This window comes from Salmo salar, chromosome 16 (assembly GCF_965601325.2).
Source record: "Salmo salar chromosome 16, fSalSal1, whole genome shotgun sequence".
In the NCBI taxonomy this organism is placed as follows: domain Eukaryota; kingdom Metazoa; phylum Chordata; class Actinopteri; order Salmoniformes; family Salmonidae; genus Salmo; species Salmo salar.
The window spans coordinates 85,454,504-85,477,820 of record NC_138306.1 but is presented as its reverse complement, the minus strand read 5'-3'; the positions used below and the strand labels follow the sequence as shown (position 1 = coordinate 85,477,820).

Here is a 23,317-nt window from a genome sequence, read left to right as displayed (position 1 = left end):
GATGACAGCAAAGGATTTTTTTATGGCAACCCTCTGTCGTGTCTTTGGCTATGCCGGATTAAGTGATATGACATGCTATTCTATAAAATCCTTTCTCTGTAATTAATATTACCTGATTGAACTAATCATGTAAATGTAATTAACTAGAAAGTCGGGGCACCACGGAAGAATGTTTATAGCGCTGTTATCTTCCGAATAAACTTTTAAAGACCTAGTAATATTTTACATCAATAGCTGTCAATATTAATCGTCACCTTATTTTCAGTCTCATATGAAAGTTGTAAATTCTTGGTTATCTTCACGAACCCTGGTTAACAAGTTGAATCAGCAATACAAAATTGGGTTTAATTATTTATTTACCAACTACCTAAGTAATCACACAGAATTACATATACACAGAATACAAATTATGTCATACAGAAAACGTCCCTGGTGGACGGAACCTGTATGAGGATTGATACACAAAGAAAGGGGGTTGGGCTTGAATGAAAGAGCGGGAAGACTGAGGAACAAAGGAAGCAGCTATGCTATCGTAAATACATTATCTTATGCATTCTAAATTACCGCCCATTTGGAAAAGGAAAATGCAATAAATATTTACTCTGAGCTGCGCTTCGGTAGGTTGGTCGTAGATGCTGGCCGTGTTGGCCAACAGAGATCTTCCTGTCCTCGGAAGAATGTCTCTGGTGGTAAAATGGATACGTTGTAGTATCTTCGTTGTGTGTTAGACTGGATACGTCATCCGTCCTTTCCTAGCCCACGTTTACAACGGCCGCTGCTAACTCAACGGCTAGGAAGTATCCCTTCTGTAGTGAATAAGAGTTCAAAGTTCATACCATTCACAACCAAAGCTCACGCTGAGGTTGGCTTAGTTCTGTACTTGACATGTTAGTTCCTTTTAACGCAGAGGCTGCAGACCTCACGCACCCGGAACAGGCTGGTTACATTTTGTCACTGGCTTATATATTGGCGAGGGGAGAAGGGTGTGTTTCATCGTTTATAACCCATGTCTCTTCACAGGGGCAGGCCACTGATTGAGCAGGGCTCTTTCCTTATGAAAACCCATTTCATATTTATACCCCAGTGAAACAGGAAGTCTTGGTTTACCACTTACGTGTTCCTAATCACTCAATCAACTTAAAAACATAAAATATGAATGGGAATATACTTCAGTTAGATTTTAATAATTGTGGTACACATGTTTCAGAGAAGAGAATAAACAGCAAAGACATTTTTTTCACAGCCCGTTTTGCTCATATTTACCAAGGGTGCCAATATTAGTGGCGGGCACATCAATAACAACAACATCAACAACTAATGCTAGCCGGAGCAAGATTAGCTCAAATCTAATGAAAGATCATTAGATAAACCCTCTTAAACCTTTTCAGCTAGTTGATCGTAAAAATTCCGATGATAAACGATGGGGAATAGCCTGCCCGTCCTTCTGCAGCTTGCCTGCCAATGCATGCTTGTCCCAACCAAGCACCCAAGCTTACTGACTAAAGTTGGCTAGCTTGCTAGCTAGCTACTTCCAGACACAAAATGAGAGAACACCTCACTGACCATTTTACTCTCCATAGCAGAGCTTGTTAGCCTGTTTACATGTTATCTAGAACATTCTTGACTAGTACTTTTTTTGCCGACATTTACTGACATCTGTTATATTCAGCGGGTGTTGCACGTTTGTAAATTCATCAGTTATTCTGCACTCTGGCTCACTCTGTCACGGTTGTCGTATGATGAAGGAGCGGACCAAAGCGCAGCGTGTGTATCGTTCCACATTTTCGTTATTAAACTGTGAAACTATGCAATACATACAAATAAACTAAAGAATAAAAACAACAAACCGTGATGAAGAGGTGCAACATACACTAACTCAAAACAATCTCTCACAAACCCAGGTGGGAAAAACAACTACTTAAGTATGATCTCCAATTAGAGACAACAATGACCAGCTGCCTCTAATTGGAGATCATCCCAAAAAAGCCCAACATAGAAATACAAACTAGAACATAACAACATAGAAAATCTAAACTAGAAAAAAAACTGTCACACCCTGACCTACTCTACCATAGAAAATAACAGCTTTCTATGGTCAGGACGTGACACACTCAGACAAGAGTGCTCTGAAATTAGAGTATAGCTAGCCAGAGTGAATTTGCGAATGCAACCGATATGCTAACTGGATAACAGTCGTTCAGTATAGCTAACTAGCTAGAAAAACAATTCACATGTCTTGTTAGCTAACCAAATGACACGTGCATCTCTAGCTGTGTAGCCACCGAAAAACAATATGAGGGGAAAAAGTAAGTCACTCACCCACTCCTCTAATGACGTGACGTCCCTCCTAGCAGCTAGCTAGCTAACGTTAGGCTCCGTGCTTTTAGCTTGCTACATAAATAGATACGCTAGCATTTTAGCCATGTTATGACTGACTTGTGATCATTGCCCTTGCTAGTTTGATTGTATTGACATTCCCAGCCTTAGTTACATTAGTTCCTTATTGTCAAAAATATTGAGTCATTGAAACTGAAACAGTGCATCCCAAATGGGTGGAGACAGCAAACAATGTACCAGGCCAGCTGTGATTTACAACCTGATAGCAGTATTTTCTGGACTATTAAAAAATTATATTAATCAGGTCATGAACTGCATCCATCTATTCTACCAACAATGCCTTAGTGTACGTCATGGAATGTTGAGTCACATAGAACCTACTTTTAAAACCTTTTATAAAGTTGGTTTGTAGCATAAACTGGGAATTTAATATTTTTGACTGATATTAGGATTGTCTGTTTGTTTCATATATGCAAAGTAGTTAGAACACTGTCAGTTCCACTTTAACCCTAAACACACACACACACACACACACACACACACACACACACACACACACACACACACACACACACACACACACACACACACACACACACACACACACACACACACAGAAGAGAGCTCAACTGAGAAGGATGAAATCTCTAAAGTTGAGCTGCTTGTTTTTCTCTCTCTGTGTCTCTCTCTCTCTCCCTGTCTCTGTTTCTGTCTCGCTCCCTCCCCAATCATTTACAGCAGGGGATACTCACTCAGAGGAGAGGGGCTTTGCAGCATTAATTAGATTTCACATCAAAGAGCGAGACAGTTGCTTCGGTGGGAGCGTGTGCCCGGCCGTGATTGGCCAATCGCTCTCACAGGTGATATACACACTCGGAACTCTGCGCTCTGAGCTCCCTCTAACCTCGTTCAGCCTGCTGGTTTAGTGCAGGCTGAACTAGGTCTGTAACTGAATCCTGTCTGGCTGTCAGCTAGAGCCATACACTGGTACCATCCACTTTGCTCTTGTGAGCCCTTCTCTGCTCAGGTAGAGTTCAGTACCACATGATAATGGACAGAGACAGTCTCAGGTAGAGTTCAGTACCACGTGATAATGGACAGAGACAGTCTCAGGTAGAGTTCAGTACCACGTGATAATGGACAGAGACAGTCTCAGGTAGAGTTCAGTACCACGTGATAATGGACAGAGACAGTCTCAGGTAGAGTTCAGTACCACGTGATAATGGACAGAGACAGTCTCAGGTAGAGTTCAGTACCACGTGATAATGGACAGAGACAGTCTCAGGTAGAGTTCAGTACCACGTGATAATGGACAGAGACAGTCTCAGGTAGAGTTCAGTACCACGTGATAATGGACAGAGACAGTCTCAGGTAGAGTTCAGTACCACGTGATAATGGACAGAGACAGTCTCAGGTAGAGTTCAGTACCACGTGATAATGGACAGAGACAGTCTCAGGTAGAGTTCAGTACCACGTGATAATGGACAGAGACAGTCTCAGGTAGAGTTCAGTACCGCGTGATAATGGACAGAGACAGTCTCAGGTAGAGTTCAGTACCGCGTGATAATGGACAGAGACAGTCTCAGGTAGAGTTCAGTACCGCGTGATAATGGACAGAGACAGTCTCAGGTAGAGTTCAGTACCGCGTGATAATGGACAGAGACAGTCTCAGGTAGAGTTCAGTACCGCGTGATAATGGACAGAGACAGTCTCAGGTAGAGTTCAGTACCGCGTGATAATGGACAGAGACAGTCTCAGGTAGAGTTCAGTACCGCGTGATAATGGACAGAGACAGTCTCAGGTAGAGTTCAGTACCACGTGATAATGGACAGAGACAGTCTCAGGTAGAGTTCAGTACCACGTGATAATGGACAGAGACAGTCTCGGGTGCAGAATCTCCAGATGTTCATCACTTTTGACTTTACAACAGACAAATATAGTAGCCTACACTCAGCAATCATAAACAGTGTTTTGTGTTAATCCATAAGGGATGTCAATGTGACTCCATATTGTCTCCTGCTGAAGTCTATTATTGAGAGAATGACTTTGCTGTTTTCCTTCTAATCTCGATCCAGGATCAATCTGTTCCCTAATCCAAACCTACGCTCTGTTATAATCAACACAAGTGAATATTCATGCTGCCTAAATAAATGAGATAATGTCGCTCTCTCTCTGTCTCTAAACCAGAGTTTGTTATTTCATCCGGTTAAGACTAAATGACAGGCTAAGAAATTAGAGGGGAGATAATCCTTCTTGGAATTCAGGGTGAGAGAAAGACCCCTGGTTCACTGCACTGGATGACAAGACGGATTTCACCCCACATGCATATGAACACACACATCTCGTTTGAGAACAGACAGAGAAAATCTCCAAAGTAATGCCAAGTGCATAAAAGAATGTCCATATTTATTTTATTTGACCTTTATTTAACTAGGCAAGTCAGTTAAGAACAAATTCTTATTTTCAATGACAGCCTAGGAACAGTGGGTTAACTGCCTTGTTCAGGTGCAGAACAACAGATTTGTATATTGTCAGCTTGGGGATTCGAACTTGCAACCTTTCGGTTACTAGCCCAACGCTCTAACCACTAGGCTACCTGCAGAGGTCAGAGGTCAACAGAAATCTAATGATGACAATGAGGTGAAGTACAGGCACTTACAATGAATTATTCAATCTTCATGTATGATCATTTCAATGACACAGGAATGGGGTGGGGTTGTGGTAGGAGTGTGTGTGTGTGTGTGTGTGTGTACTGTGAGAATGATCTCTCTATCTGATCTGCGAGGCGGAGGCTCTGTGTTTGATGGGGGAGGAGTTAGCCATGGCTGGGAGATGAAGGTTCCGGGACACAAAGATCCTCTGGCGGACATCAGTGGGAGGGAGTTACCTGGAAGAGGTGTTCCCATTGGAGGAGGCAGAGTGGGGTGGGGTGTAAGCAGGCGTGGTTCCTTTCACCTCATACGTCCACTGCATGTCTGCTGTCTGCAGGAGGGACAAGCAGCTGTCAATCAGTGAGGTGTGTGTGTCTGCTGTCTGCAGGAGGGTCAAGCAGCTGTCAATCAGTGAGGTGTGTGTGTCTGCTGTCTGCAGGAGGGACAAGCAGCTGTCAATCAGTGAGGTGTATGTCTGCTGTCTGCAGGAGGGACAAGCAGCTGTCAATCAGTGAGGTGTGTGTGTCTGCTGTCTGCAGGAGGGACAAGCAGCTGTCAATCAGTGAGGTGTGTGTGTCTATATCTGTTGCTCTGATCCTTACACTACACTCTTAGAAAAAAGGGTTCCAAAATGGTTCTTCGGCTTTCCCCATAGGAGAACCCTTTTTGGTTCCAGGTAGAACCATTTTTGATTCCAGGTAGAAAGAACCCTCTGTAGAAAGAATCCTATTTCTACCTGGAACCAAAAAGGGTTCTCTCTATGGGAACAGCCTATGGGAAGAGCCCTTTTAGCTTCTAAATAGCACCTTTGTGTTCCTAAGAGTGTAGTGTGTTACTAGCCAGACATACCTGGACCAGCAGAGTAGCGTGGTGTCTCTAGTAGACATACCTGGACCAGCAGAGTAGCGTGGTGTCTCTAGCCAGACATACCTGGACCAGCAGAGTAGCGTGGTGTCTCTAGTAGACATACCTGGACCAGCAGAGTAGCGTGGTGTCTCTAGTAGACATACCTGGACCAGCAGAGTAGCGTGGTGTCTCTAGCCAGACATACCTGGACCAGCAGAGTAGCGTGGTGTCTCTAGTAGACATACCTGGACCAGCAGAGTAGCGTGGTGTCTCTAGTAGACATACCTGGACCAGCAGAGTAGCGTGGTGTCTCTAGCAGACATACCTGGACCAGCAGAGTAGCGTGGTGTCTCTAGTAGACATACCTGGACCAGCAGAGTAGCGTGGTGTCTCTAGTAGACATACCTGGACCAGCAGAGTAGCGTGGTGTCTCTAGTAGACATACCTGGACCAGCAGAGTAGCGTGGTGTCTCTAGTAGACATACCTGGACCAGCAGAGTAGAGTGGTGTCTCTAGTAGACATACCTGGACCAGCAGAGTAGCGTGGTGTCTCTAGCCAGACATACCTGGACCAGCAGAGTAGCGTGGTGTCTCTAGTAGACATACCTGGACCAGCAGAGTAGCGTGGTGTCTCTAGTAGACATACCTGGACCAGCAGAGTAGCGTGGTGTCTCTAGTAGACATACCTGGACCAGCAGAGTAGCGTGGTGTCTCTAGCCAGACATACCTGGACCAGCAGAGTAGCGTGGTGTCTCTAGTAGACATACCTGGACCAGCAGAGTAGCGTGGTGTCTCTAGTAGACATACCTGGACCAGCAGAGTAGCGTGGTGTCTCTAGTAGACATACCTGGACCAGCAGAGTAGCGTGGTGTCTCTAGTAGACATACCTGGACCAGCAGAGTAGCGTGGTGTCTCTAGTAGACATACCTGGACCAGCAGAGTAGCGTGGTGTCTCTAGTAGACATACCTGGACCAGCAGAGTAGCGTGATGTCTCTAGTAGACATACCTGGACCAGCAGAGTAGCGTGGTGTCTCTAGTAGACATACCTGGACCAGCAGAGTAGCGTGGTGTCTCTAGCCAGACATACCTGGACCAGCAGAGTAGCGTGGTGTCTCTAGTAGACATACCTGGACCAGCAGAGTAGCGTGGTGTCTCTAGCCAGACATACCTGGACCAGCAGAGTAGCGTGGTGTCTCTAGTAGACATACCTGGACCAGCAGAGTAGCGTGATGTCTCTAGCCAGACATACCTGGACCAGCAGAGTAGCGTGGTGTCTCTAGTAGACATACCTGGACCAGCAGAGTAGCGTGGTGTCTCTAGTAGACATACCTGGACCAGCAGAGTAGCGTGGTGTCTCTAGTAGACATACCTGGACCAGCAGAGTAGCGTGGTGTCTCTAGTAGACATACCTGGACCAGCAGAGTAGCGTGGTGTCTCTAGTAGACATACCTGGACCAGCAGAGTAGCGTGGCGTCTCTAGTAGACATACCAGGGCCAGCAGAGTAGCGTGGTGTCTCTAGTAGACATACCTGGACCAGCAGAGTAGCGTGGCGTCTCTAGTAGACATACCTGGACCAGCAGAGTAGCGTGGTGTCTCTAGTAGACATACCTGGACCAGCAGAGTAGCGTGGTGTCTCTAGCCAGACATACCTGGACCAGCAGAGTAGCGTGGTGTCTCTAGTAGACATACCTGGACCAGCAGAGTAGCGTGGTGTCTCTAGTAGACATACCTGGACCAGCAGAGTAGCGTGGTGTCTCTAGTAGACTTACCTGGACCAGCAGAGTAGCGTGGTGTCTCTAGCCAGACATACCTGGACCAGCAGAGTAGCGTGGTGTCTCTAGTAGACATACCTGGACCAGCAGAGTAGCGTGGTGTCTCTAGTAGACATACCTGGACCAGCAGAGTAGCGTGGCGTCTCTAGTAGACATACCTGGACCAGCAGAGTAGCGTGGCGTCTCTAGCCAGACATACCTGGACCAGCAGAGTAGCGTGGTGTCTCTAGTAGACATACCTGGACCAGCAGAGTAGCGTGGTGTCTCTAGTAGACATACCTGGACCAGCAGAGTAGCGTGGTGTCTCTAGTAGACTTACCTGGACCAGCAGAGTAGTGTGGTGTCTCTAGCCAGACATACCAGGACCAGCAGAGTAGCGTGGTGTCTCTAGTAGACATACCTGGACCAGCAGAGTAGCGTGGTGTCTCTAGTAGACATACCTGGACCAGCAGAGTAGCGTGGTGTCTCTAGTAGACATACCTGGACCAGCAGAGTAGCGTGGTGTTTCTAGCCAGACATACCTGGACCAGCAGAGTAGCGTGGTGTCTCTAGTAGACTTACCTGGACCAGCAGAGTAGCGTGGTGTCTCTAGTAGACATACCTGGACCAGCAGAGTAGCGTGGTGTCTCTAGTAGACATACCTGGACCAGCAGAGTAGCGTGGTGTCTCTAGTAGACATACCTGGACCAGCAGAGTAGCGTGGTGTCTCTAGTAGACATACCTGGACAAGCAGAGTAGCGTGGTGTCTCTAGTAGACATACCTGGACCAGCAGAGTAGCGTGGTGTCTCTAGTAGACATACCTGGACCAGCAGAGTAGCGTGGTGTCTCTAGTAGACATACCTGGACCAGCAGAGTAGCGTGGCGTCTCTAGTAGACATACCTGGACCAGCAGAGTAGCGTGGTGTCTCTAGCCAGACATACCTGGACCAGCAGAGTAGCGTGGTGTCTCTAGTAGACATACCTGGACCAGCAGAGTAGCGTGGTGTCTCTAGTAGACTTACCTGGACCAGCAGAGTAGCGTGGTGTCTCTAGCCAGACATACCTGGACCAGCAGAGTAGCGTGGTGTCTCTAGTAGACATACCTGGACCAGCAGAGTAGCGTGGTGTCTCTAGTAGACATACCTGGACCAGCAGAGTAGCGTGGTGTCTCTAGTAGACATACCTGGACCAGCAGAGTAGCGTGGTGTTTCTAGCCAGACATACCTGGACCAGCAGAGTAGCGTGGTGTCTCTAGTAGACATACCTGGACCAGCAGAGTAGCGTGGTGTCTCTAGTAGACATACCTGGACCAGCAGAGTAGCGTGGTGTCTCTAGTAGACATACCTGGACCAGCAGAGTAGCGTGGTGTCTCTAGTAGACATACCTGGACCAGCAGAGTAGCGTGGTGTCTCTAGTAGACATACCTGGACAAGCAGAGTAGCGTGGTGTCTCTAGTAGACATACCTGGACCAGCAGAGTAGCGTGATGTCTCTAGTAGACATACCTGGACCAGCAGAGTAGCGTGGTGTCTCTAGTAGACATACCTGGACCAGCAGAGTAGCGTGGTGTCTCTAGCCAGACATACCTGGACCAGCAGAGTAGCGTGGTGTCTCTAGTAGACATACCTGGACCAGCAGAGTAGCGTGGTGTCTCTAGCCAGACATACCTGGACCAGCAGAGTAGCGTGGTGTCTCTAGTAGACATACCTGGACCAGCAGAGTAGCGTGGTGTCTCTAGCCAGACATACCTGGACCAGCAGAGTAGCGTGGTGTCTCTAGTAGACATACCTGGACCAGCAGAGTAGCGTGGTGTCTCTAGTAGACATACCTGGACCAGCAGAGTAGCGTGGTGTCTCTAGTAGACATACCTGGACCAGCAGAGTAGCGTGGTGTCTCTAGTAGACATACCTGGACCAGCAGAGTAGCGTGGCGTCTCTAGTAGACATACCTGGACCAGCAGAGTAGCGTGGTGTCTCTAGTAGACATACCTGGACCAGCAGAGTAGCGTGGCGTCTCTAGTAGACATACCAGGGCCAGCAGAGTAGCGTGGTGTCTCTAGTAGACATACCTGGACCAGCAGAGTAGCGTGGCGTCTCTAGTAGACATACCTGGACCAGCAGAGTAGCGTGGTGTCTCTAGTAGACATACCTGGACCAGCAGAGTAGCGTGGTGTCTCTAGCCAGACATACCTGGACCAGCAGAGTAGCGTGGTGTCTCTAGTAGACATACCTGGACCAGCAGAGTAGCGTGGTGTCTCTAGTAGACTTACCTGGACCAGCAGAGTAGCGTGGTGTCTCTAGCCAGACATACCTGGACCAGCAGAGTAGCATGGTGTCTCTAGTAGACATACCTGGACCAGCAGAGTAGCGTGGCGTCTCTAGTAGACATACCTGGACCAGCAGAGTAGCGTGGCGTCTCTAGTAGACATACCTGGACCAGCAGAGTAGCGTGGCGTCTCTAGTAGACATACCTGGACCAGCAGAGTAGCGTGGTGTCTCTAGCCAGACATACCTGGACCAGCAGAGTAGCGTGGTGTCTCTAGTAGACATACCTGGACCAGCAGAGTAGCGTGGTGTCTCTAGTAGACATACCTGGACCAGCAGAGTAGCGTGGTGTCTCTAGTAGACTTACCTGGACCAGCAGAGTAGCGTGGTGTCTCTAGCCAGACATACCTGGACCAGCAGAGTAGCGTGGTGTCTCTAGTAGACATACCTGGACCAGCAGAGTAGCGTGGTGTCTCTAGTAGACATACCTGGACCAGCAGAGTAGCGTGGTGTCTCTAGTAGACATACCTGGACCAGCAGAGTATCGTGGTGTCTCTAGTAGACATACCTGGACCAGCAGAGTAGCGTGGTGTCTCTAGCCAGACATACCTGGACCAGCAGAGTAGCGTGGTGTCTCTAGTAGACATACCTGGACCAGCAGAGTAGCGTGGTGTCTCTAGTAGACATAGCTGGATCAGCAGAGTAGCGTGGTGTCTCTAGCCAGACATACCTGGACCAGCAGAGTAGCGTGGTGTCTCTAGTAGACATACCTGGACCAGCAGAGTAGCGTGGTGTCTCTAGTAGACATACCTGGACCAACAGAGTAGCGTGGTGTCTCTAGCCAGACATACCTGGACCAGCAGAGTAGCGTGGTGTCTCTAGTAGACATACCTGGACCAGCAGAGTAGCGTGGTGTCTCTAGTAGACATACCTGGACCAGCAGATTAGCGTGGTGTCTCTAGCCAGACATACCTGGACCAGCAGAGTAGCGTGGTGTCTCTAGCCAGACATACCTGGACCAGCAGAGTAGCGTGGTGTCTCTAGCCAGACATACCTGGACCAGCAGAGTAGCGTGGTGTCTCTAGCCAGACATACCTGGACCAGCAGAGTAGCGTGGTGTCTCTAGTAGACATACCTGGACCAGCAGAGTAGCGTGGCGTCTCTAGTAGACATACCTGGACCAGCAGAGTAGCGTGGCGTCTCTAGTAGACATACCTGGACCAGCAGAGTAGCGTGGTGTCTCTAGTAGACATACCTGGACCAGCAGAGTAGCGTGGTGTCTCTAGCCAGACATACCTGGACCAGCAGAGTAGCGTGGTGTCTCTAGTAGACATACCTGGACCAGCAGAGTAGCGTGGTGTCTCTAGTAGACATACCTGGACCAGCAGAGTAGCGTGGTGTCTCTAGTAGACTTACCTGGACCAGCAGAGTAGCGTGGTGTCTCTAGCCAGACATACCTGGACCAGCAGAGTAGCGTGGTGTCTCTAGTAGACATACCTGGACCAGCAGAGTAGCGTGGTGTCTCTAGTAGACATACCTGGACCAGCAGAGTAGCGTGGTGTCTCTAGTAGACATACCTGGACCAGCAGAGTATCGTGGTGTCTCTAGTAGACATACCTGGACCAGCAGAGTAGCGTGGTGTCTCTAGCCAGACATACCTGGACCAGCAGAGTAGCGTGGTGTCTCTAGTAGACATACCTGGACCAGCAGAGTAGCGTGGTGTCTCTAGTAGACATACCTGGATCAGCAGAGTAGCGTGGTGTCTCTAGCCAGACATACCTGGACCAGCAGAGTAGCGTGGTGTCTCTAGTAGACATACCTGGACCAGCAGAGTAGCGTGGTGTCTCTAGTAGACATACCTGGACCAACAGAGTAGCGTGGTGTCTCTAGCCAGACATACCTGGACCAGCAGAGTAGCGTGGTGTCTCTAGTAGACATACCTGGACCAGCAGAGTAGCGTGGTGTCTCTAGTAGACATACCTGGACCAGCAGATTAGCGTGGTGTCTCTAGCCAGACATACCTGGACCAGCAGAGTAGCGTGGTGTCTCTAGCCAGACATACCTGGACCAGCAGAGTAGCGTGGTGTCTCTAGCCAGACATACCTGGACCAGCAGAGTAGCGTGGTGTCTCTAGCCAGACATACCTGGACCAGCAGAGTAGCGTGGTGTCTCTAGTAGACATACCTGGACCAGCAGAGTAGCGTGGTGTCTCTAGCCAGACATACCTGGACCAGCAGAGTAGCGTGGTGTCTCTAGTAGACATACCTGGACCAGCAGAGTAGCGTGGTGTCTCTAGTAGACATACCTGGACCAGCAGAGTAGCGTGGTGTCTCTAGTAGACATACCTGGACCAGCAGAGTAGCGTGGTGTCTCTAGCCAGACATACCTGGACCAGCAGAGTAGCGTGGTGTCTCTAGTAGACATACCTGGACCAGCAGAGTAGAGTGGTGTCTCTAGTGGACATACCTGGACCAGCAGAGTACCGTGTTGTCTCTAGTAGACATACCTGGACCAGCAGAGTAGCGTGGTGTCTCTAGTAGACATACCTGGACCAGCAGAGTAGCGTGGTGTCTCTAGTAGACATACCTGGACCAGCAGAGTAGCGTGGTGTCTCTAGTAGACATACCTGGACCAGCAGAGTAGCGTGGTGTCTCTAGTAGACATACCTGGACCAGCAGAGTAGCGTGGTGTCTCTAGTAGACATACCTGGACCAGCAGAGTAGCGTGGTGTCTCTAGTAGACATACCTGGACCAGCAGAGTAGCGTGGTGTCTCTAGCCAGACATACCTGGACCAGCAGAGTAGCGTGGTGTCTCTAGTAGACATACCTGGACCAGCAGAGTAGCGTGGTGTCTCTAGCCAGACATACCTGGACCAGCAGAGTAGCGTGGTGTCTCTAGTAGACTTACCTGGACCAGCAGAGTAGCGTGGTGTCTCTAGCCAGACATACCTGGACCAGCAGAGTAGCATGGTGTCTCTAGTAGACATACCTGGACCAGCAGAGTAGCGTGGTGTCTCTAGTAGACATACCTGGACCAGCAGAGTAGCGTGGCGTCTCTAGTAGACATACCTGGACCAGCAGAGTAGCGTGGTGTCTCTAGTAGACATACCTGGACCAGCAGAGTAGCGTGGTGTCTCTAGCCAGACATACCTGGACCAGCAGAGTAGCGTGGTGTCTCTAGTAGACATACCTGGACCAGCAGAGTAGCGTGGTGTCTCTAGTAGACATACCTGGACCAGCAGAGTAGCGTGGTGTCTCTAGTAGACTTACCTGGACCAGCAGAGTAGCGTGGTGTATCTAGCCAGACATACCTGGACCAGCAGAGTAGCGTGGTGTCTCTAGTAGACATACCTGGACCAGCAGAGAAGCGTGGTGTCTCTAGTAGACATACCTGGACCAGCAGAGTAGCGTGGTGTCTCTAGTAGACATACCTGGACCAGCAGAGTATCGTGGTGTCTCTAGTAGACATACCTGGACCAGCAGAGTAGCGTGGTGTCTCTAGCCAGACATACCTGGACCAGCAGAGTAGCGTGGTGTCTCTAGTAGACATACCTGGACCAGCAGAGTAGCGTGGTGTCTCTAGTAGACATACCTGGATCAGCAGAGTAGCGTGGTGTCTCTAGCCAGACATACCTGGACCAGCAGAGTAGCGTGGTGTCTCTAGTAGACATACCTGGACCAGCAGAGTAGCGTGGTGTCTCTAGCCTGACATACCTGGACCAGCAGAGTAGCGTGGTGTCTCTAGTAGACATACCTGGACCAGCAGAGTAGCGTGGTGTCTCTAGTAGACATACCTGGACCAGCAGATTAGCGTGGTGTCTCTAGCCAGACATACCTGGACCAGCAGAGTAGCGTGGTGTCTCTAGCCAGACATACCTGGACCAGCAGAGTAGCGTGGTGTCTCTAGCCAGACATACCTGGACCAGCAGAGTAGCGTGGTGTCTCTAGCCAGACATACCTGGACCAGCAGAGTAGCGTGGTGTCTCTAGTAGACATACCTGGACCAGCAGAGTAGCGTGGTGTCTCTAGCCAGACATACCTGGACCAGCAGAGTAGCGTGGTGTCTCTAGTAGACATACCTGGACCAGCAGAGTAGCGTGGTGTCTCTAGTAGACATACCTGGACCAGCAGAGTAGCGTGGTGTCTCTAGTAGACATACCTGGACCAGCAGAGTAGCGTGGTGTCTCTAGCCAGACATACCTGGACCAGCAGAGTAGCGTGGTGTCTCTAGTAGACATACCTGGACCAGCAGAGTAGAGTGGTGTCTCTAGTAGACATACCTGGACCAGCAGAGTAGCGTGGTGTCTCTAGTAGACATACCTGGACCAGCAGAGTAGCGTGGTGTCTCTAGTAGACATACCTGGACCAGCAGAGTAGCGTGGTGTCTCTAGTAGACATACCTGGACCAGCAGAGTAGCGTGGTGTCTCTAGTAGACATACCTGGACCAGCAGAGTAGCGTGGTGTCTCTAGTAGACATACCTGGACCAGCAGAGTAGCGTGGTGTCTCTAGTAGACATACCTGGACCAGCAGAGTAGCGTGGTGTCTCTAGCCAGACATACCTGGACCAGCAGAGTAGCGTGGTGTCTCTAGCCAGACATACCTGGACCAGCAGAGTAGCGTGGTGTCTCTAGTAGACATACCTGGACCAGCAGAGTAGCGTGGTGTCTCTAGCCAGACATACCTGGACCAGCAGAGTAGGGTGGTGTCTCTAGTAGACATACCTGGACCAGCAGAGTAGCGTGGTGTCTCTAGTAGACATACCTGGACCAGCAGAGTAGCGTGGTGTCTCTAGCCAGACATACCTGGACCAGCAGAGTAGCGTGGTGTCTCTAGCCAGACATACCTGGACCAGCAGAGTAGCGTGGTGTCTCTAGCCAGACATACCTGGACCAGCAGAGTAGCGTGGTGTCTCTAGCCAGACATACCTGGACCAGCAGAGTAGCGTGGTGTCTCTAGCCAGACATACCTGGACCAGCAGAGTAGCGTGGTGTCTCTAGTAGACATACCTGGACCAGCAGAGTAGCGTGGTGTCTCTAGTAGACATACCTGGACCAGCAGAGTAGCGTGGTGTCTCTTGCTGTACATGGAGGGGGTGAAGGACACGGTGAGGATGGTACCAGCTGACCCCACTGGGAGGAGCTCACCTGAGGAGGGACACACCTGGAACTCACTGCCCCCACCTGGCAGGAACCCTGCTGTGAACGGCTCTGGGTACCTGCCACATAGACATGCAGGAATACACACACACATAGATAGGGTAAGGGTCAGAGAAACACACACACATAGATAGGGTAAGGGTCAGAGAAACACACACACATAGATAGGGTAAGGGTCAGAGAAACACACACACATAGTTAGTGTAAGGGTCAGAGAAACACACACACATAGATAGGGTAAGGGTCAGAGAAACACACACACATAGATAGGGTAAGGGTCAGAGAAACACACACACATAGATAGGGTAAGGGTCAGAGAAACACACACACATAGATAGGGTAAGGGTCAGAGAAACACACACACATAGATAGGGTAAGGGTCAGAGAAACACACACACATAGATAGGGTAAGGGTCAGAGAAACACACACACATAGATAGGGTAAGGGTCAGAGAAACACACACACATAGATAGGGTAAGGGTCAGAGAAAAACACACACACACACGATAGGGTAAGGGTCAGACCCCACACAGACACAACACACCAGCTTGACCTGGTCTGGCTGGTCAGTCTGAAGCCCACAGCAGAGGTCTTGTGTAGCCCTGCAGCGTTAATGGTGATGACATCATCAACCTGCGGCTTGGTGGAGATGAGGCTGATGGGAAACTTCCAGAGCCCACCTGTCAAACACTGAACAGCCAGCACAGCTGAACACCTAGGGAGAGGAGGAGAGGAGGGGAGAAGAGAGGAGAGGAGGGTAGAAGAGAGGAGAGGAGGGTAGAAGAGAGGAGGAGAGGAGAGGAGAGGAGAGGAGAGGAGAGGAGAGGAGAGGAGAGGAGAGGAGAGGAGAGGAGAGGAGAGGAGAGGAGAGGAGAGGAGAGGACAGGACAGGACGAGGGGAAGAGGATAGGGGAGTGGAGGGGAGAGGGGGAGGTGGAGGAGGAAGGTAGAGGAGGAGAGGGGAGAGGGGAGGGGAACACAAATAGATACAGTCTCTGAAGAGTAATTATTTATATCTAATGCACTTTATCAGATGCTAGTCTGCTACCTGGATTTCTAGAAGGTGCAGAGCTGAGAGCCAGTGCTGGTGTGTGTGTGTGATATGCATGTGTTTGTGTGTGTGTGTCTATGTGATGTATGTCCGTTACCTGAGAGGTTTGTAAGGGGTGAAGATGAGGTTGACGGTGAGAGAGACGATGCCAGAGTGGGGGTCTCTGTGACAGGTCAGTAGAGACAGGGTTACACAGCCCTCCAGCTGGGACCGCTCAGCATCACTGTTATAACACACCTCACATAGAAAGTCTTCTAGAGCCAGCCTGACGCCTGCTGCTAACACATGGATGGACACGCACGCACGCACGCACGCACGCACGCACACACACACACACACACCAAACTCTCCAGTTAATGCATGACTAATCCACAGTGATGTGCTGCTGCTGTTTTATCCCCTCCTCTGTCCCTCCTTTCCTCCTCTGTCCCTCCTTTCCTCTTCCTTCCCTCCTCCTTTCCTCCTTCCCTCCATCCTCCTTCCCTCCTTTCCCTCCCTCCTTCTCTCCTTCCCTCCTTCCCTCCCTCCTTCCCTCCTTCCCTCCTTTCCCTCCCTCCTTCCCTCCATGTGTATACAGCTAAGTTATCATTGCCCTGGTACTGGTACTCTGTGTATACAGCCAAGTTATCATTGACTCAGTACTGGTACTCTGTGTATACAGCCAAGTTATCATTGACTCAGTACTGGTACTCTGTGTATACAGCCAAGTTATCATTGACTCGATACTGGTACTCTGTGTATACAGCCAAGTTATCATTGACTCAGTACTGGTACTCTGTGTATACAGCCAAGTTATCATTGACTCAGTACTGGTACTCTGTGTATACAGCCAAGTTATCATTGACTCGGTAATGTTACTCAGTGTATACAGCCAAGTTATCATTGACTCAGTACTGGTACTCTGTGTATACAGCCAAGTTATCATTGACTCAGTACTGGTACTCTGTGTATACAGCCAAGTTATCATTGACTCAGTACTGGTACTCTGTGTATACAGCCAAGTTATCATTGACTCAGTACTGGTACTCTGTGTATACAGCCAAGTTATCATTGACTCAGTACTGGTACTCTGTGTATACAGCCAAGTTATCATTGACTCATTACTGGTACTCTGTGTATACAGCCAAGTTATCATTGACTCAGTACTGGTACTCTGTGTATACAGCCAAGTTATCATTGACTCAGTACTGGTACTCTGTGTATACAGCCAAGTTATCATTGACTCATTACTGGTACTCTGTGTATACAGCCAAGTTATCATTGACTCGGTAATGTTACTCTGTGTATACAGCCAAGTTATCATTGACTCGGTAATGTTACTCAGTGTATACAGCCAAGTTATCATTGACTCGGTACTGGTACTCTGTGTATACAGCCAAGTTATCATTGACTCGGTACTGGTACTCTGTGTAAACAGCCAAGTTATCATTGACTCGGTACTGGTACTCTGTGTATACAGCCAAGTTATCATTGACTCGGTACTGGTACTCTGTGTAAACAGCCAAGTTATCATTGACTCGGTACTGGTACTCTGTGTATACAGCCAAGTTATCATTGACTCGGTACTGGTACTCTGTGTATACAGCCAAGTTATCATTGACTCGGTACTGGTACTCTGTGTATATAGCCAAGTTATCATTGACTCAGTAATGTTACTCTGTGTATACAGCCAAGTTATTGTTACTCATTGTGGATTTATATCTTGTGTTATTATCTTTCTATTATTTCTCTTTCTGTCTCTCTGTATTGTTGGGAAGGACCTGTAAGTAATTATAAACTGGGTGGTTTGAGCCCTGAATGCTGATTGGCTGACAGCCGTGGTATATCAGACCGTATACCACGGGTATGACAAAACATTTATTTCTACTGCTCCAACTACGTTGATAACCAGTTTATAATAGCAATAAGGCACCTCTGGGGTTTGTGATATATGGCCAATATACCACTGGTAAGGGCAGTGTCCAGGCACTCTGCATTGCAATGTGCCTAAGAACAGCACTTAGCTGTGGTATATTGACCATATCCCACACCCCCTCAGGCCTTATTGCTTAATTATAACATTGTTAGTCTACACTTGTTGTTTACCAAGCATGTGACAAATACAATTGTATTTGATTTGACACACACACTCACTCTCCACCCTGACTTTGTCAAAACAGCAATATGGTGTGTGTTGTCAGGAGATTAGACACATCCTACAAGGAGAATGAAGAACAAGTGGACTTCACTCAACCAGAGTTAGCCTTTTATGCTAACGAGCACTGTGAACATTGTAAGCTGACTAAGTTACCTTGGATATGCTCTGTTGAGACAGAAATGATGCATTACAATTAGCTACATAATCACATCACACACTCTCAGGGTACAGGCCCACGCACAACTACACACACAATGACGTGCAACACACACTCACTTCAAACCTAACTTCCAGTGAAGTTGATGTGATCTCACCTGAGGTTCCCGAGGAGGGGGCACTGCTGAGAGGTATGTCTGTGTTGCTGACTGAGGAGCCAGGAACACATCCCGTCAACAACACCTCCACTCTCTCCTCCACTCGACCGCGAGCCTCACATTCTATCACCGCTGGATGAGAGGGTTTAGGAGGGGCCTCGGGGATGCCATGGATGGGGTAGACCCAGCAGACCAAACCCCCCCGGCCCTTCTCTACCTCCACACACCTGTACACAGAGAAACACCTGTTACACACACACACACGCATGTGTAGACACATACACACACTGTACTGACTTGTCCCTCTGGGCCGTGGTGAGTGCTGTGTCCAGGCGGGGGAGGTTGAAGAGGGGCTCTAGCTGAACCAGGAGCCAGGCCTGGTGCAGTTGCATGGAGTCAGGGGCAAACACCACAGGAATGTCCACACTGGCCCCCGCAGACACACGCACACCTGGAGCCAACATGGAGGACGGGAGGGACATCCTTTACTAGTGTATCTAACATGTAGGCTGAAACTCAGAAGGCTAACACTGTCTTGTGGAGAACAGAGGAACTATGCCTTTAAAGTAAGGCTTGACACAGAGATGTGTAACAACTGACCTTGTGTCTGTTTGAGGGGGATGCAGAACACTTTCCTTTCACATATGAAGGACTGGCTTGATCTCTTCTGACCGGGCTCCTCGTCTGATAGGAGATTGAACAGCAACATTACTACCATCATGTCATGTCTCTACTAGGACTGTTTCCATGTGTGTCTGGGGTATGACTATGTCTGTACATGCCTACTGTATGTGTGTGTGTGTGTGTGTCCAGTGTGTGTGTCCAGTGTGTGTGTCCAGTGTGTGTGTCCAGTGTGTGTGTCCAGGTGTGTCCAGGGTGTGTGTCCAGGGTGTGTGTCCAGTGTGTGTCCAGTGTGTGTCCAGTGTGTGTGTCCAGTGTGTGTGTCCAGGGTGTGTGTCCAGGGTGTGTCCAGTGTGTGTCCAGTGTGTGTCCAGTGTGTGTTTGACCTGTGAGTGTGAGGTGCAGCAGGGCAGGGTGTCCAGTGTGTGTCCAGGGTGTGTTTGACCTGTGAGTGTGAGGTGCAGCAGGGCTGGGTGTTCAGTGTGTGTCCAGGGTGTGTTTGACCTGTGAGTGTGAGGTGCAGCAGGGCTGGGTGTTCAGTGTGTGTCCAGGGTGTGTTTGACCTGTGAGTGTGAGGTGCAGCAGGGCTGGGTGTTCAGTGTGTGTCCAGGGTGTGTTTGACCTGTGAGTGTGAGGTGCAGCAGGGCTGGGTGTTCAGTGTGTGTCCAGGGTGTATTTGACCTGTGAGTGTGAGGTGCAGCAGGGCTGGGTGTTCAGTGTGTGTCCAGGGTGTGTTTGACCTGTGAGTGTGAGGTGCAGCAGGGCTGGGTGTTCAGTGTGTGTCCAGGGTGTGTGTTTGACCTGTGAGTGTGAGGTGCAGCAGGGCTGGGTGTTCAGTGTGTGTCCAGGGTGTGTGTTTGACCTGTGAGTGTGAGGTGCAGCAGGGCTGGGTGTCCAGTGTGTGTCCAGGGTGTGTGTTTGACCTGTGAGTGTGAGGTGCAGCAGGGCTGGGTGTTCAGTGTGTGTCCAGGGTGTATTTGACCTGTGAGTGTGAGGTGCAGCAGGGCTGGGTGTCCAGTGTGTGTCCAGGGTGTATTTGACCTGTGAGTGTGAGGTGGAGCAGGGCTGGGTGTTCAGTGTGTGTCCAGGGTGTGTTTGACCTGTGAGTGTGAGGTGCAGCAGGGCTGGGTGTTCAGTGTGTGTCCAGGGTGTGTTTGACCTGTGAGTGTGAGGTGCAGCAGGGCTGGGTGTTCAGTGTGTGTCCAGGGTGTGTTTGACCTGTGAGTGTGAGGTGCAGCAGGGCTGGGTGTTCAGTGTGTGTCCAGGGTGTATTTGACCTGTGAGTGTGAGGTGCAGCAGGGCTGGGTGTTCAGTGTGTGTCCAGGGTGTGTTTGACCTGTGAGTGTGAGGTGCAGCAGGGCTGGGTGTTCAGTGTGTGTCCAGGGTGTGTGTTTGACCTGTGAGTGTGAGGTGCAGCAGGGCTGGGTGTTCAGTGTGTGTCCAGGGTGTGTGTTTGACCTGTGAGTGTGAGGTGCAGCAGGGCTGGGTGTCCAGTGTGTGTCCAGGGTGTGTGTTTGACCTGTGAGTGTGAGGTGCAGCAGGGCTGGGTGTTCAGTGTGTGTCCAGGGTGTATTTGACCTGTGAGTGTGAGGTGCAGCAGGGCTGGGTGTCCAGTGTGTGTCCAGGGTGTATTTGACCTGTGAGTGTGAGGTGGAGCAGGGCTGGGTGTTCAGTGTGTGTCCAGGGTGTGTTTGACCTGTGAGTGTGAGGTGCAGCAGGGCTGGGTGTTCAGTGTGTGTCCAGGGTGTGTGTTTGACCTGTGAGTGTGAGGTGCAGCAGGGCTGGGTGTTCAGTGTGTGTCCAGGGTGTGTGTTTGACCTGTGAGTGTGAGGTGCAGCAGGGCTGGGTGTTCAGTGTGTGTCCAGGGTGTGTGTTTGACCTGTGAGTGTGAGGTGCAGCAGGGCTGGGTGTCCAGTGTGTGTCCAGGGTGTGTGTTTGACCTGTGAGTGTGAGGTGCAGCAGGGCTGGGTGTTCAGTGTGTGTCCAGGGTGTATTTGACCTGTGAGTGTGAGGTGCAGCAGGGCTGGGTGTCCAGTGTGTGTCCAGGGTGTATTTGACCTGTGAGTGTGAGGTGGAGCAGGGCTGGGTGTTCAGTGTGTGTCCAGGGTGTGTTTGACCTGTGAGTGTGAGGTGCAGCAGGGCTGGGTGTTCAGTAGGGTTCCTAAAGGGGAGGATGATGGAGGAGTGAGATCCCACAGGGGAGGCTACAGACAGAGGCTCCATCCTGCCAGGGGTCAGGCCTTCACCACACAGCTGGAAGCTCCAGTGCTTCAACTGGGAGGACAACAACAACAACAACTAAATCATTGTCAGCTGACAGATGGAGAAATAACATTTTGGTTACCTAGTTACGTGTGGAAATAGCAGAGAATTCAGAACCATGGACAGTGGAAAAATGTCATTGATTTTGATTAATCTTTGCAATGTTCATCAACAATCATTGTTTACACCATTGTACTGTGAGTCCGTCCTTATCCAACTGTTGGTATCACACAGTCCTAATTCACTTCCTACCTCTTCCCCTTACCCTCCAACCCTTCCAACCTCTTCCCCTTACCCTCCAACCCTTCACCTCTTCCCCTTACCCTCCAACCCTTCACCTCTTCTTCCCCTTACACTCCAACCCTTCACCTCTTCTTCCCCTTACCCTCCAACCCTTCACCGCTTCTTCCCCTTACACTCCAACCCTTCACCTCTTCTTCCCCTTACCCTCCAACCCTTCACCTCTTCCCCTTACCCTCCAACCCTTCACCTCTTCCCCTCACCTCTTCCCCTTACCCTCCAACCCTTCACCTCTTCCCCTCACCTCTTCCCCTTACCCTCCAACCCTTCACCTCTTCCCCTCACCTCTTCCCCGTACACTCTAACCCTTCACCTCTTCCCCTTACCCTCCAACCCTTCACCTCTTCCCCTTACCCTCCAACCCTTCACCTCTCACCCTCCAACCTTTCCTACCTCTTCCTCTTCCCCTTACCCTCCAACCCTTCCTACCTCTTCCCCTTCCCCTTTCCCCCAACCCTTCCCCTCTTCCTTGTACCCTCCAAACATTCCTACCTCTTCCCCTTACACTCTAACCCTTCACCTTTTCCCCTTACCCTCCAACCCTTCACCTCTTCTTCCCCTTACCCTCCAACCCTTCACCTCTTCCCCTTACACTCCAACCCTTCACCTCTTCCCCTCACCTCTTCCCCTTACCCTCCAACCCTTCACCTCTTCCCCGTACACTCTAACCCTTCACCTTTTCCCCTTACCCTCCAACCCTTCACCTCTTCCCCTCACCTCTTCCCCTTACCCTCCAACCCTTCACCTCTTCCCCTTACCCTCCAACCCTTCACCTCTTCCCCTTACCCTCCAACCCTTCACCTCTTCCCCTTACCCTCCAACCCTTCACCTCTCACCCTCCAACCTTTCCTACCTCTTCCTCTTCCCCTTACCCTCCAAACATTCCTACCTCTTCCCCTTACACTCTAACCCTTCACCTTTTCCCCTTACCCTCCAACCCTTCACCTCTTCTTCCCCTTACCCTCCAACCCTTCACCTCTTCCCCTTACCCTCCAACCCTTCACCTCTTCCCCTCACCTCTTCCCCTTACCCTCCAACCCTTCACCTCTTCCCCTTACACTCTAACCCTTCACCTCTTCCCCTTACCCTCCAACCCTTCACCTCTTCCCCTCACCTCTTCCCCTTACCCTCCAACCCTTCACCTCTTCCCCTTACCCTCCAACCCTTCACCTCTCACCCTCCAACCCTTCCTACCTCTTCCCCTTCCCCTTTCCCCCAACCCTTCCCCTCTTCCTTGTACCTTCCAAACATTCCTACCTCTTCCTCTTACTCTCCAACCCTTCCTATCTTTTCCCCTTACCCTCCAACCCTTCCCCTCGCCCCCTTACCCTCCAAGCCTTCCTACCTCTTCCTCTTTCCCTTACCCTCCAACCCTTCCCCTCTTCCCCATACCCTCCAACCCTTCCCCTTACCCTCCAACCCTTCACCTCTTCCCCTTACCCTCCAACCCTTCCCCTCTTCCCCTTCCCCTCCAACCCTTCCCCTCTTCCCCTTACACTCCAACCCTTCCCCTCTTCCCCTTCCCCTCCAACCCTTCCCCTCTTCCCCTTACCCTCCAACCCTTCACCTCTTCCCCTTACCCTCCAACCCTTCACCTCTTCCCCTTACCCTCCAACCCTTCA

The 23,317-nt window shown here is 50.1% G+C and overlaps 1 protein-coding gene across 1 annotated transcript in view; it reads right to left on the bottom strand.

Moving 5' to 3' along the window:
• Positions 1–4,741: 4,741 nt before the first annotated feature.
• LOC106575918 (cilia- and flagella-associated protein 47) overlaps positions 4,742–23,317 on the bottom strand; it is a 102,116-nt gene continuing 83,540 nt past the window's right edge. The window contains 8 exon segments of the mRNA XM_082962431.1: positions 4,742–5,319; positions 14,900–15,068; positions 15,564–15,725; positions 16,159–16,336; positions 18,513–18,739; positions 18,810–18,963; positions 19,113–19,242; positions 20,952–21,407. Of these exon segments, the coding sequence (XP_082818557.1) occupies positions 5,221–5,319; positions 14,900–15,068; positions 15,564–15,725; positions 16,159–16,336; positions 18,513–18,739; positions 18,810–18,963; positions 19,113–19,242; positions 20,952–21,407 (1,575 nt within the window). The 3' untranslated portion in view covers positions 4,742–5,220.